The following is a 15590-nucleotide window of genomic DNA, read 5'->3' as shown; positions in this document are numbered from 1 at the left end:
TGGTCACTTTTTGCTAATGTTTGCACGGTGGGTGGGTGGGGAGGCTGATGCTTTCTGCTGGAATAAGTGGGGGAGGGGGTAGTTTGTTGCTTTGCTGCTGCTTGTGCATGGGAGGGGGTGGGGGGGGCTTTGGGGTTCTCATGTTTTTCCTGTCATTCATTCTTTGGGGGTTTTCTTGCATTTTGTGGATGTCTGCAGAGCAAGAATTTCAGGTTGTACGTTGTATATATTCTCTGATACTGAATTCAACTGGTGAACCATTGTTATTCTTATTATTTGCTTTTTTATATTTGCACAGTTTTTCTTCATTTTGCACGTTGGTTTTTCTGACATTTCTTGGTTTGAAAGTCTACAGCAAAGTGTTTATTGATATAGGAAATTTCAAATGATACTTGCTGTAGATAGGAAGTTCTATTGTAGGTTGGAGTGAGGAGGGCAGCTTTGATGCCCTGATGGACATTGGTGACCCAAATGAAGTTTAACAATCTCTTACCAATACAGTTTCTAGATATATTCAATTGATGAGAATTGAATTACACACATGGTTTGCGACTTCCAGTAACACAGTTGCTGTCAGGGACAGAAGGGACTGTAGATGCTGGGAATCAGGAGCAACACATGAAACACTGAAGAAACTCAGTGGGTCAGGCAGCACCTATGGAGGGAAATAGACAATCAATGATTCAGAGGAAAGATCTTGCCCCTCAGCTGTCTGTTCCCCTCCTCCATAGGCAATGACTGACCCTCTGAATTCCTCCTGCATTTTATGTGCTGCAACATAATTGCTGCCCTATATTCACTTTTTTTTCATCCCATATTCTTTGGAGGAAAGTTGGCTAATTCCTGACAATTTCTCCCCTTCCCCATTCTTTTTCTTTTCCTTTCCCATTTCCTATTCTGGCTCTCCTTTTACCCCTCTCTTCTCACCTGCTCAAACACTGACTCACCACCAGAGGGGGTGCCACTCCTCCTTCCCTTTGTCCCATGGTCCACTGTCCTCTCCTATCAGATTCCTTCTGTTTCAGCCCTTTACCTCTTCCACCAATCACCTCCCTGCTTCGTATTTCATTCCTCCTCACTCACTTACCTACCTTCCCCCTTATCTGTCTTCACCTTTCATCTGCCAACGTGTACACCTCCGCTCTCCCTACACTGTTATTCTGGCTTCTGACCTCTTCCTTCCCAGTCTTGATGGAGGGTGTCATCCCAAAACACCTACCGTATATTCCCCTCTGTAGATGCTGCCTGACCTGCTGAGTTCTTCCAGTACTTTGTACATATTACTCTGGAAGCACTCAGAAGTCAGGCAACACAATGGAAGGAAATGTAGTGAATACTTCTGGTCCAGTCAGTAGGAAGGGAAAGGTACGTTGCATCCGGGGTTTCTCCGGTTAGCGGACGATTTCCCTCCACGCCTCTCTGACGTAGTGGGCAAGTTACAGCAGTGGTTTGCCATTGCCTTCTGCTGGGTGAGTTTCCAAAGAGATCACCAGCTCGTAACCCAGCACGGATGGAAAGCGTGCAGGGGAGCCGGCTGGATTCGAACTCGGGACCTTTCGCCGGTCCAGTCAGTATGGTTGCTTTTTTCTCCAGCATCTGCAGGTTTTCATTAACACAGGAGATTCTGTAGGTGCTGGAAGTCCAGAGCAACACACACAAAACAGTGGTGGAACCCAACAGGTCAGGGAGCTTCTGTGGAAAGGAATAGTCGAAGTTTGGGCCTGGACCCTTCATCAAGGCTGAAAAGGAAGGGGAAAGACCCTTCTGCAGTTCAGATTTTGTTTTGTTCACATGGATTTGAGGAAGTTGTGTTACTCAGACCACCTTTAGCACCTGCCAAGAATGAAGATGTTAAAAATTAAATCTCCCATTGCCGTGCTACCCTACCCTTGCAGGGAATGACTGAATTTGTTGGGCTATTTATCTTCTCTTATTTGTAGCCATGCTGTCTGGAGCCACGGCCGTGTACAGCCAGTTCATTAGCCAGCTGACGGAGGAGGGTGAGCCCTGCTGCCCGGTGTGCCAGCGCACCTTTCCGTCGGAGGCAGAGCTTCAGGACATCATCGAGGACCTGCAGTCAAAGCTTCGCCTCGTTCCTGACAAGTTGAAGTCGGCTGAGTCAGAGCTGAAGAAGAAAGAAAAGCGTCGTGACGTAATGATGGAACTCAGGCCGATCAGGTATAAAGTAAACACAGCTCTGAATTAATTTCTTTACCTCTTATTGCCTGCTGATCAATTCTTCATTGGATTTGCAGAGAATCGAGTCATAGAAAACTACAGCACAGAAAACAGGCCCTTCGTCCCATCTAGTCCATACCAAACCATCTAAATTGCCTAGTCCCATCGACCTATACCGGAAACCCTAGTCCTCCATAACCCTCCCGTTTGTGTACCTAACCAAATTTCTCTTGAAAGGGAGAGAGATGGAAATAGCAGATTATCTGTGAGATAGTGTAGAGAACAAGAGAGTGATTAGTGTGGGTCAGAGGGTTATAAAGCAGCAATCCCCAACCACCGGGCCACAAAGCATATGCTACCGGGCCGCGAGGAAATGATATGAGTCAGCTGCACCTTTCTTCATTCCCTGTCACGCACTGTTGAATTTGAACATAGGGTTGCCAACTGTCCCGTATATTGGGCTAAATTGGTTTGTCCCATACGGGACTGCCCTTGTTCCGTATTTCCCCTGCTAAGGTAGAGTGTTCTTATGAAACCTTTCGTGCCGAAATGGCGTAAAGCGAAGAAGCAATTACCATTAATTTATATGGAAAAATTTTTGAGCGTTCTCAGACCCAAAAAAATAACCTACCAAATCATACCAAATAACACATAAAACCTAAAATAACACTAACATATAGTAAAAGCAGGAATGATATGATAAATACGCAGCCTATATAAAGTAGAAATAATGTATGTACAGTGTACTCAGGAAGATTAAGCCAAAACCGATTTGTGGGGAAAAAAATCGGCATGTACGCGCATGCGCACGTCACATATGCGAATGTCACGCATGTGCACACAGGAGCCCGCACAAGGCGTCATGGTAGTCTTTCTCGGGGTAAACACAAGTGTCTCGTCAACACACGCAAAAAATGCTGGTGAACACAGCAGGCCAGGGAGCATCTATAGGAAGAGGTACAGTCGACATTTCGGGCCGGAATCCTTTGTCATGATTTGACTAACAAACACGAGGAAATCTGCAGATGCTGGAATTTCAAGCATCACACATAAAAGTTGCTGGTGAACGCAGCAGGCCAGGCAGCATCTCTAGGAAGAGGTACAGTCGACGTTTCGGGCCGAGACCCTTCGTCAGGACTAACTGAAAGAAGAGCTAGTAAGAGATTTGAGAGTGGGAGGGGGAGGGGAAGATCCAAAATGATAGGAGAAGACAGGAGGGAGAGGGATGGAGCCAAGAACTGGGCAGTTGATTGGCAAAAGGGATATGAGAGGATCATGGGACAGGAGGCCCAGGGAGAAAGAAAAGGGGGAGGGAGGAAGCCCAGAGGATGGGCAAGGGGTATAGTGCGAGGGATAGAGGGAGAAAAAGGATGTGTGTATATAAATAAATAACGGATGGGGTACGAGAAGGAGGTGGGGCATTAGTGGAAGTTTGAGAAGTCAGTGTTCATGCCATCAGGTTGGAGGCTACCCAGACGGAATATAAGGTGTTGTTCCTCCAACCTGAGTGTGGCTTCATCTTGACAGTAGAGGAGGCCGTGGATAGACATATCAGAATGGGAATGGGACGTGGAATTAAAATGTGTGGCCACTGGGAGATCCTGCTTTCTCTGGCGGACAGAGCATAGGTGTTCAGCGAAACGATCTCCCAGACTGCGTCAGGTCTCACCAATATATAGAAGGCCGCATCGGGAGCACCGGACGCAGTATATCACCCCAGCCGACTCACAGGTGAAGTGTTGCCTCACCTGGAAGGACTGTCTGGGGCCCCGAATGGTGGAAAGGGAGGAAGTGTAAGGGCACATGTAGCACTTATTCCGCTTACAAGGATAAGTGCCAGGAGGGAGATCGGTGGGGAGGGATGCGGGGGACGAATGGACAAGGGAGTCGTGTAGGGAGCAATCCCTGCGGAAAGCGGGGTGGGGGAGGGAAAGATGTGCTTAGTGGTGGGATCCCGTTGGAGGTGACGGAAGTTACGGAGAAATATATGTTGGACCCGGAGGCTGGTGGGGTGGTAGGTAAGGACAAGGGGAACCCTATTCCTAGTGGGGTGGCGGGAGGATGGAGTGAGAGCAGATGTGCGTGAAATGGGGGAGATGCGTTTGAGAGCAGAGTTGATGGTGGAGGAAGGGAAGCCCCTTTCTTTAAAAAAGGAGGACACCTCTTCGTCCTGGAATGAAAAGCCTCATCCTGAGAGTAGATGCGGCGGAGACGGAGGAATTGCGAGAAGGGGATGGCATTTTTGCAAGAGACAGGGTGAGAAGAGGAATAGTCCAGATAGCTGTGAGAGTCAGTAGGCTTATAATAGACATCAGTAGATAAGCTGTCTCCAGAGATAGAGACAGAAAGATATACAAAGGGGAGGGAGGTGCCGGAAATGGACCAGGTAAACGTGAGGGCAGGGTGAAAGTTGGAGGCAAAGTTAATGAAGTCAACGAGCTCAGCATGCGTGCAGGAAGCAGCGCCAATGCAGTTGTCAATGTAGCGAAGGAAAAGTGGGGGACAGATACCAGAATAGGTTTGGAACATAGATTGTTCCACCAAGCCAACAAAAAGGCAGGCATAACTGGGACCCATACGGGTGCCCATAGCTACACCTTTAGTTTGGAGAAAGTGAGAGGACCCAAGCTCCTCCCTCACTACCATTCAGGGCGCCAGACAGTCCTTCCAGGTGAGACGACACTTCACCTGTGAGTCGGCTGGGGTGATATACTGCGTCCGGTGCTCCCGATGTGGCCTTCTATATATTGGCAAGACCCGACGCAGACTGGGAGATCGTTTCGCTGAACACCTACGCTCTGTCCGCCAGAGAAAGCAGGATCTCCCAGTGGCCACACATTTTAATTCCACGTCCCATTCCCATTCTGATATGTCTATCCACGGCCTCCTCTACTGTAAAGATGAAGCCACACTCAGGTTGGAGGAACAACATCTTATATTCCATCTGGGTAGCCTCCAACCTGATGGCATGAACATTAACTTCTCAAACTTCCACTAATGCCCCACCTCCCCCTCATACCCCATCCGTTATGTATGTATGTATGTATGTATGTATGTATGTATTTATTTATTTATTTATATATATATATATATATATATATATATATATATATATATATATATATATATATATATATATATATATATATATACACACACACACATCCTTTTTCTCCCTCTGTCCCTCTCACTATACCCCTTGCCCATCCTCTGGGCTTCCCCCCTCCCCCTTTTCTTTCTCCCTAGGCCTCCTGTCCCATGATCCTCTCATATCCCTTTTGCCAATCACCTGGCCAGCTCTTGGCTCCATCCCTCTCCCTCCTGTCTTCTCCTATCATTTCGGATCTCCCCCACCCCCTCCCACTCTCAAATCTCCTACTAACTCTTCTTTCAGTTAGTCCTGACGAAGGGCCTCGGCCCGAAACGTCGACTGTACCTCTTCCTGGAGATACTGCCTGGCCTGCTGCGTTCACCTGCAACTTTTATGTGTGTTGTCAGGATTTGACTGCTACTTTTGTCCCTTGTTTGGGAGTGAGAAAGTTGGCAACCCTAACTGTAAAAGACATGTTGAGGTGAGTTTAACCTTACTTGAACACCACCCCCCCTCTCCCCCCCAATCGGCCTGTCCGCAAGAATATTGTCAATATTAAGCCAGTCCGCGGTGCAAAAAAGTTTGGGGACCCCTGTTATAAAGGGATGTTAATTACAACCTGCAGAGTTTGGAATATGAGGAAATGAATGAGAATAGAGGAGATGGGACATGGTAGCATGATAGTTAGAGTAATGCTACTCCAGCTCCAGTGACCTTGGTGTAATCCCCACCGCTGTGTGTAATTAGTTTGCAGGTGTCCCTGTGACCACGTGCATTTCCCCCGGGTGCTCCAGTTCCCTCCCACATTCCGAAGATGTACGGTTAGTAGGTTAATTGGTCACATGGGTACAATTGGGCGGAGCAGGTTCGTCGGGCCAGCTGGATGGGCCTGTTACGGTGCTGTAAAACGAAGGTAATGCTAGAACAGTGAGTTACAAGATTTTATTCATTTATTTATTGATTGGTTGCGATACAACACTGAATAGGCCCTTCCAGTCTTCCGAGCTGCACCACTCAGCAATCTCCAATTTAAGCCTAGCCTCGTCACGGGACAATTTACAATAACCAATTAACCTACCAACCGGTACGTCTGTGGGCTGTGGGAGGAAAGCGGAGCACCCGGAGGAAACCCATGCGGTCACGGGGGAAAACGTATGAACTCCATACAGGCAACGGCAAGAATTGAACTGGTGTTACCTGGTGCTGTAAATCATTGTGCTAACCACTACACTACCGTGCTGTCCATTGCAGTCACTGGATACCCAAAGCAAATTGAAATTTATTTTTTATTGTCACCTGCACTTGCAGACTGCAAAACACGGTAGAGTCCACAAGATAACCCTGAGCTTCCTGCCGAGCCTCACTGGGCTAATTCCTCTCCCCTCTGATTGACAGACTCGCCAGGACGCCAGCTGTGATTAGGAAGCCTTCTCTGCCCATTCAGAGCCGCATCAGCACTTACACTCTGTGGCCACATTATTGGACACACCTGCACACCACCTCGGTGTGCAAGTATATTGGAAATATCTAATCAGCCAATCATGTGGCAATAGCTCTACGCATAAAACTAATTCTTATTCTTGAAAAGCATGCAGAAACAGTCGAGGTTCAGCTGTAATTTAGACCAAATATCAGAACACAACAGTCTCTAGATTTAACAGAGAATGGTGTGAAAAACAAAGAAAGATCAATGTCAATCCTTGAAGTAGGTGGTGTACAGCAACAGAAGGCCACCCCGGGTTCCATTCCCATAGCCATTTTATTAGGTATACTCTGTACCTAATCAAGTGGCCACTGAACATATATAATTCAGTTTGGTGTCACTGTCCACAACATTTCCTTTATTCTCCTCACCCTTCCCCTCTTAACCGGCCTTTTTAATTTCATTTCTGAATAAAATTACTCCAATTCCACTGATATTATCCCATTTCTTCAGGATGTACTGAATTTTAGATTAAATTTGTGCTCCCTTTACAGTGGGTTTAATGTCGCATTAGCAGTCTTTCACACTGTCCCTGCCTAATTCAAAACTATGAGGGGTATAGATAGGGTAATTGCAAGCAGGCTCTTTCTGGTCTTCAACCAAAGGTCATGGGTTAAGGGTGAAAGGTGAAAAGTTTTAGGGGAACATGAGGGGAAACTTCTTCACTCAGAGGGTCGTGGGAGTGTGGAATGAGCTGCCAGCACAAGTGGTGCATGCGAGCTCGATTTCAACGTTTGAGAGAAGTTTGGAGAGGTATATGGTTGGTTGGGGTATGGAGGTTTATGGTCCTGGTGCAGGTCGATGGGAGTAGGCAGTTTAACTGGTTTTGGCATGAACTAGGTGTGCCGAAGGGCTGCTTCTGTGCTGTACTTCTCTGTCTCTTAAATGAGGAGACATCAGGATTTTCGTTAGTCTGAAAGAGAAAATAGGTCTGGTCCAAAAAAAATTCTAACCTCAGGGCCTAGGCAGCGTTTCTGCATAATTTTAACCATGTTATTTTGATTGGAGTCCTTTGCACTCAGGGTTTATGCATCCTACCATATCCTCCCCCCATAATATCATTGTTTAAGCCCCCATTTCATTTTGTGTAGATGGCTGAATTTGGAAAGCACTTGGTGCTGCATCAATCTATAGAAATGCAGCCTAAATTTGAGTTTATTCAGAAGCAAGATTAACATCAATGAGTTTTGCCGTAAAACAAACAAGCCTATTGAGTTTTGCCGTATAACAAACAAGACTAGAACAGGTGCAATCTCAACCTTACACAAGATACATCAAGGCATTTATTTAAGGTTCAACTATTTTTCTGTCTCATTTGGTCAGCGTCCATTTTTTTTTGTCTGTAACATTTACTTAAACTTCCATCAAACTTATTCCGTTCTGCAGGGAAACAGTCACTGAACTTAAAGAAAAAGATTTGCCTGAGCTTCGAAATAAACTGCAGAGCATCAATCGAGATATTCAGCACCTGAAAAGCGATATTGAGGAGGAGGAGACTCAGCTTGCTCGCTTCATATCTCAAGAAGGCTCAGCAAAGTTATGTCTGCAAGACATATCGCACATGGAGAGATACCAGGTACCAGTAGGCAGGCTGTGTTCTAAATTATAAAAGAGAAAATGCTGGAGAACGTGGCAGGTCAGGCAGCATCTGTGGAAAGAGGTGCAAAGTATATTTGGAAGAAAGAAAGATTAACATTATTTGGTGCGTGTACATTGAGACATGCAATGAAATTCATCATTTCTGGCACCAGCATAGCGTGCCCACAATTTACTTAATCCTTATCCCTACATCTTTGGAATGTAGGAGGAGACTTGAGTATCTGGAGGAAACCCACGCAGCCATGGGGAGAACGTACAGACTCCTTACAAACATTAGTGGGAATTGAATGGAATAAGTTATCTCTGATACTGTAGTGATTACAGTAACCTTGGGAAGTGTGACCAAATTGTGCACCAGAGTGTAGCTGAAGTCACACCCATTGCGGACAGAATTCCGCTGGGAAGAGTTAATCCCTCCCTCCCTGATTTCCTGATTTCAGTTCACTGAGCTTCTATCTCCTGCACCTCTCAGCTGCTGCTCCTTCCAGCTGAGTACGATTGGGAGGCTTGCACAAAGTATGAGATCACACAAACTGCAGAAGTTTGACAGCTGGTTTCCCACACTGAGTGGTTTGTCTTCACTGATCACGGTCACCTTGTTTCAGTTGATCATTACCTCTGTCCTTCTATATCAATGCATGGGTCAAAAATAAAGCGATTCCAATTCCAGACCAAAGAGCTTGAGAAATAAACCCAATGAGCAGAAGACTGAGAGCTAAATTCCTGCACATACCGAGCGCAGTCACGGGGAGCACCTGGAGGAAACGCAGTCACGAGGAGAACGGCGCCGCCTCCTGAGATTTTCAAACCACCCTGTCTGGCACCAACAATCCTTCCATAGTCAGAGTCACTTAGATCACATTTCTTATGCAGTCTGTTGTTTGGTCTGAACAGCAACTGAACCTCGTGACCATGTCTGCATGCTTTTATGCATTGAGTTGCTGCCACGTGATCGGTTGATTAGATATTTGCATTCATGAGCAGACATTCGGGTGTACCGAATAAAGTGACCACTGAGTATATGTGCTCGGTCTCATGCTATGGCTTTCCTTAACCCCCTGTTGTGAAATTCTTACCACACGAGCATTTTTATGCTCTCACTGTACCTCAGTACCTTTCTCCATCTTTGTGATTGTAACAAACCTCTATCCTTCTCTGTATTCATCTTTAATATCAAGGTTGTCTAAACTGTTATTGGCAATTGGTAGCCTTGTAGCCAAACATCTAGGTCCTCGGATACTATTATTAAAATAAGTTTATTATTGTCACATGTACAGAGGTGCAGTGAAAAGATTTGTTTTGGCTGCCATCCAAACAGATCATTACATCACATCAGGACTGGAATTTGCAGCCTAAATCTCTATGCCCATCCCACTTTCCTACTCTTAACCCTCTTCAGCAACCATGCTTGTTTGATCTGATGTCAGACAGTACAGAAACAGCACCTTGATGACATGGCTGTCATAGTCCCACCTGCTAGCAATTGTTCCATAATCTTCCAGTATGCTCATCCAGGCATTACTAAAATGTTGTGAGAGTACTGGCCTCCATCAACATCTCAGGCAAGACATTCTAAGTACCAACTACCACCAGAGTGAGGAAAAAAATGTCTTCAGATCCCCTTTCTACCTTTTCCCCCAGGTCTGCACCCTCTTGTTATAGATTCCACTGCTGTTGAGAAAAGTTTCCCACTACATTCCCTATCTATGCCCCACATAACTTTATATATCTCTATCAGAACCCTAATCAGCTCTAAGGCAAACCAACCCAGCTCATCCAGTCTGTTCTCAAATCTGAACTGTTTCATCCCAGCCAACTTCCTGGTAAAACTCCTTCAAATCCTGTCCAGTGCAGTCATGCCCTTCAAACAGTGGGGCAACAGAAATGAATCATCAATGTGATCTAACTGATGTTTTAAAAGTTAAAATTGAGTTTATTGTCAAATGTACAATTCAATGTATTTAATGAAAACCTTACTTGTAGCAACATCACAGGCATGGAGCATCAGATACACAAACATTCACAAGAAAAACTTATTAAACATAAATTATACACAATGCTTACAAGAAAGGATACAATGAAAACAAATTAAAAACAAGTTTCATTGTAGTGCAAATGATATGTTAAGATAATCATCATCATCATCATTATGAACTATGTTGTATGATGTGGGTGATCATGGTCTTTGACCACGATTGTTCCTGGCAAGTTTTTCTACAGAAGTGGTTTGCCATTGCCTTCTGGGCAGTGTCTTTACAAGACAGATGACCCCAACCATTATCAATGATTTTAAGAGATTGTTGGCCTGGCGTTAGTGGTGGCATAACCAGGACTTGTGATATCCACCAGCTCCTCATATGACCATCCACCATCTGTTCCCATGGCTTCACATGTCCCTGATTGGGGGTGGGTGGTGGTTAAGCATTTCGCCCAAGGGTGACCTGCCGGCTAGCGGAGCGCCTTACACCTCTGATGGTATCTCTACGCCACCAATTTGACATTTAATTCGACATTTGAAGTGAAACGTTGTGTGAATACACTTGTTTCTTTTGGGACTTCATCTTGATTTATTGCTTTGAAATAGCAGAAAAATACCCCCTTTTACAAGGTACAAACTAAATTGCCTTGTGAGAGACCCATGCATTATTGCTGAGGCTGTGATTATTGTGGTAAGTTGTAGATTTGGACATCCAATTCCCCTTTATCCTGGGGCAGTCCTTTGTTGCATAGTGGCGGAGTTTTAGAGCAAGATGCTAGTCCTTTTAGACAGTTTATGGTCTGTAACACTGGAAGAATATCATTAGTGTAGATAGCGTAATGTATCCATTACCTTAGATATTTAAAACAAAATGGTGTTTACTGTGCTAATTACATTGTATTTTTATGACAACAAAACCAATATGCTGTCACTTTTCATAGGAGGACTTTTTTTGAGTCCAGTGTACATTGAATAACTTACATTTTTAATGTTTCCTTAAAGTTAGAATATATCTGTAAAACTTTAAAATGTCAAATGTTTGACAAAAAACATGACTAGTCTTAGCATTTTCTGATAATTCAAGTTTGCTCCTGCCTAAATCTGCTAGGTTTTTTAAAAAAATCTCTTCTGATGCACTGGTTTTGTCTTACTGAGCAGAACCACGTGAGGGAGCTAGGTTTCCATTAACTGAGTATTACCTCTAATTTGGTTATGTTATCTCTTTACAATTTCAACTGTGTAGTTTGTGCTAAAATCTTGCAAGTTTATCACTTAATGTCATTGGGACTTAGAGCCAGTAGAGGGCAGCATAGTGGTTAGCACAACATTATTACAGAGCCTGCTATCCAGGTTCAATTCTGCTGCTGTTTGCAAGGAATTCGTACGTTCTCCCCATGACCACATGAGTTTCCTCTGGGTGCTTCGATTTCTTCCCATGTTCCAAAGACGTATGGGTTAATTGGTTACACGGTGCCGGCTGGAAGGGCCTGTTACTATGCTGTCCCTAGAACTAGAAATAAATAAAACTTTTAAGCAAGTTTATTCTTCAAGTTTGTGCAGAGATGCCTTGCTATTGCAACAATAGTATTGAGTTTTGAATTAGACCTGACTGTAATTGTCAAGGTTATTTAACCATCTAATTTTCAGATGAGGTAGGAAGCAATAATTTTAAGCCTGAGTGGAACTACAAGCCCTTTTCATGTTGTTATGGGGTAACCTCCGAAAACAAAAAAAAATCAAGGGCTGGCTTTTTAATTTTTTTTTAAATTTTGTAAATTGGACGTAAATCTGACCAAAGAGCAAATTATGATGAAGAGTGCCTTCACTTTACTGGGATGAAAAAAGATTTTCAGATTTCAGATTCACTTATTTTGTCACATGTATTTAGAAACAAGTGAAATGTGTGATTTGCACTGACAAACGTTACACCTAAGAATGTGCTGGGGAATGGCCTGCAAGTGTCACCACGCATTCTGGCACCAACGTGCCTACGATGCTCAGCAGAACAACGCAGAACACAACAACAGGGAATATGCCAAGTGGCAAAGCAACAACAGTGAAGCAAGCCCTGCTCCTCTGTTGCTTTGTTGGTTGGTATGTCCTGTTCTGTTTTTCAGACGAGCATCATGGGCATGCTATGTTGGTGATGGAACGGGTGGTGATAAATTTTATGGCCGCTTTTAAAAGGCAGTTGGATTTGTATTTGAATTGGGAACGTTGTGTAAGCTATATAATAAAAGCAGAGGATTGAGAATAATTGGAAGGCTCTTTGAAAGTGTTCACACTGGAATTTCCTGACTCCTCCTGTGATATTCCGTTTCAAATGTTTGTGACTGACAGCTGTGCTTTCCCTTCCACCAGACAGACTTGAGGGATGTCGAGCGCAAGATTGCACAGCAAGCTGCCAAGCTCCAGGGCGTAAGCATGAACCGTACAATGCAGCAAGTCAATCAAGAGAAGCAAGAAATGCAGCTGCAAGTGGAGACAGGTAAGGGGGAATGGAGAGAATTTTAAATGCACAAGTACTTGCTTTCACCGATTGGGGTTCTGATGAAGTTTCTCAGCTCAAAATGTTGACTGTTTATTCCTCTCCCTAGATGTTTCCTGACCTGCTGAGTTCTTCCAACATGTTCTATCTGTTATTCCAGTCAGCTAATTGCCCAATTAGAATCCTAATTTTTGTTTCCAAATGCCTTTGGATTCTCACACCAGCCTATCTCCAAAATCTCTCTAACCCTAACCCTAAAAGCCTAAGATCGCTGAGATTTTTTCTGTTCGGGTCTCTTGGTACATCTTTAATTTTAAACGAGAGAAAATCTGCAATTGCTGAGATTCATGTTCTTGTGGGCGTTCACATTAAAAACAAATAAACACAACAGAATCAATGAAAGACTGTGCATGATAAAGGCAGATAAGCAACCAATGTGCAAAGGACAATAAACTGTGTAAATACGAATAAAGAAAATAATGATATTAAATAAATAAATCTGCAATATGAGTTGCATAGTCCCTAAAAGTGAGTCCATAGGTTGTGAAATCAGTTCTGGGTTGGTGTGAGTGAAGTTATCTCCCCAGTTGAGGGGTGATAATGGTGTCTTGAGTATTAATAAAGGACCCAAATTTCTGCTGCGAAAGTATTGCTGATTTGCATTTACTGTGATGGCTCTGTTTCCGTGGCAGCTTCCAGTAAAATCGAGCTGAAGAGGAAGATGATTCAGGACCAGCAGGAGCAGATACAGGACCTGAAGAGCATTGTCAACGAGATCCGAGCTGAGAAACTACAGATCGCCAGCAACATGCAGCACCGTCAACAGCTGGAGGAGCAGAGTGCAGAATTTTTCACTGAGATTCAGTCCCTACACAGGGAAGTACAAGTATGACATTATTAGCGTTGTTAAGGACTCTGCCTTTCTTTCACTTACTTTGCCATCCACTTGGCAGGTCAACTTTTTTCAACTTTGCTCTTAAACTATGGAAATCAATACCTAAAATTATAAGGGATGCAGACTCAGTTGGCACTTTTAATTGACAGCTCAAAACCTATTTATTTAACCTCATTTTTAACTAACATCTTTTTTGCCTTATATCCCATTGTAAAGCACATTGAACACACCATCTGTGTGAAAAGTGCTCTAGAAATAAATTGTTATTATTACACTGCAAAGCAAACTAGGTAACTACGTGGATCGGAGCAGAGTGGGGGGGTTATGGTCCAGGTTCTGGTTGATGGGACGAGACCGAATAACAGTTTAGCACAGACTAGATGGGCCAAAGGGCTTGTTTCTGCACCATAGTGCTCTATGACTCTAAATTCGAGTGTCAGGTTTTTACCCCAATCATTTCCTCACAATGTTCTTCAGCTTTCTGACCCCATCTTACAATGTTCTACTGCTATTATTTCTCAGCACCAGCTGGAATATTTGCTTTATATTCTGTTCAGAATATCTGCTTTATGTTCTGTTCAAAAAATTCAGAACTAACAATTCTAAATTCTGCTTTTTTCCAGCAGACAAGTTGAAAATTGTAAAGTCCAAAATTTAAAATACATTTCTTATCTAAGTATGAAAACAATGTTCAACCTTGGAATTCGTTTTCTTACAGGCAACCCAAAAACAAAGAAAACCAATAGGGCTCGTTAAAACAGACTGTCAAACACCCAATGTCCAAAAAAACCCAAACAGATCATGTAAACAACAAAAAACTAAACCAATGACCCTCCGGACTGAAGTTCTTGAAAGTGAATCCAGAGCCAGCAAGCCAGTTGATTGCAGTTAGTATCAGTGGATTGTGACCCTACATATGTAGGAGGTCGATAGACCCTATTTCGAAGTTGAGTGCGATAGTGCACTTTGTGCAAAGGTTACTTTCTCCAAGTCACACAAGACTTCTACTGTTAGAGAGTTATATGGCTTGGAAATAGGCCCATGCTGACCCAGTTGTCTACCTTAATATACATGTATATAACCATATAATGTATATAGAAATAAGACAACACTTCATCGAAGCAGGATGTAAAGCACAGAAGTACATTTAACACACATAATGCACAATAACTAATGTAAGGATAAATTTTACAAATGAATCACACATAAATAACAAACTAAAGTGCATTAATATTAAATGTTGTAAGGTATGGAACAGATTAACCAGTGACTCTTCAAATACGGTGTGACAGGGAGTTCGGAAGCCCTTTGGCCTGGAGGAAGAAACTGGTTCTCATTCTAACCATTCTCGTTTTTAAACATCGTAGTCTCCTGCCTGATGGTAGAAAGTCAGAGGATGCTGTATCAGTGGGTGGCACCCTTAATAATAGTAAGGGCCCTGCATATGCAGCGCTCCTGATAAATCTCCCCGATGGACGCCCGGCCCCTATGATCCTCTCAGCTGTTCTCAAGTGTCTTTGTAGGAACTTCTGGTCCAATGCTCGATTGCCCCTATACCAGATGGGAATGCAACTTGTCAGGATGCTCTGAATGGTGCTCCTGTAAAACACAGTTAAGGTGGGGAGCTGGGGGTAGGGAGCCTTACTTGCCTCAATCTTCTTAGGAAGTAAAGGTGCTGCTGTGCCTTCTTGTTCAGGAAGGTGATATTAAGGGACCAGGTGAGTCCATCCATGATGTGAACTCCCACGGACTTGGTGCACTTAACGCTCTCTTATCGAGCAGTCAATTTTTCTCATTGGTGAGTGGTACGTCTACACATTCCTGAAGTACACAGTGATTTCCTTTATCGTCTCCGCGTTCAGGCTTAGGTTGTTCTTC

General features: G+C 43.8%; 1 protein-coding gene across 2 annotated transcripts in view; it reads left to right on the top strand.

Moving 5' to 3' along the window:
- The window catches only part of rad50 (RAD50 homolog, double strand break repair protein), a 200868-nt gene that overhangs the window by 111340 nt on the left and 73938 nt on the right, over window positions 1-15590 (top strand). For both annotated transcript variants that reach the window (XM_072264068.1, XM_072264067.1), the window contains exons 14-17: window positions 1941-2178; window positions 8139-8328; window positions 12691-12817; window positions 13510-13703. In XM_072264068.1, the coding sequence (XP_072120169.1) occupies window positions 1941-2178; window positions 8139-8328; window positions 12691-12817; window positions 13510-13703 (749 nt within the window). The remainder of the gene's footprint in view (window positions 1-1940; window positions 2179-8138; window positions 8329-12690; window positions 12818-13509; window positions 13704-15590) is intronic.

This window comes from Mobula birostris, chromosome 7, assembly GCF_030028105.1.
Source record: "Mobula birostris isolate sMobBir1 chromosome 7, sMobBir1.hap1, whole genome shotgun sequence".
NCBI lineage: Eukaryota > Metazoa > Chordata > Chondrichthyes > Myliobatiformes > Myliobatidae > Mobula > Mobula birostris.
This window is presented reverse-complemented; position numbering and strand designations above follow the sequence as displayed.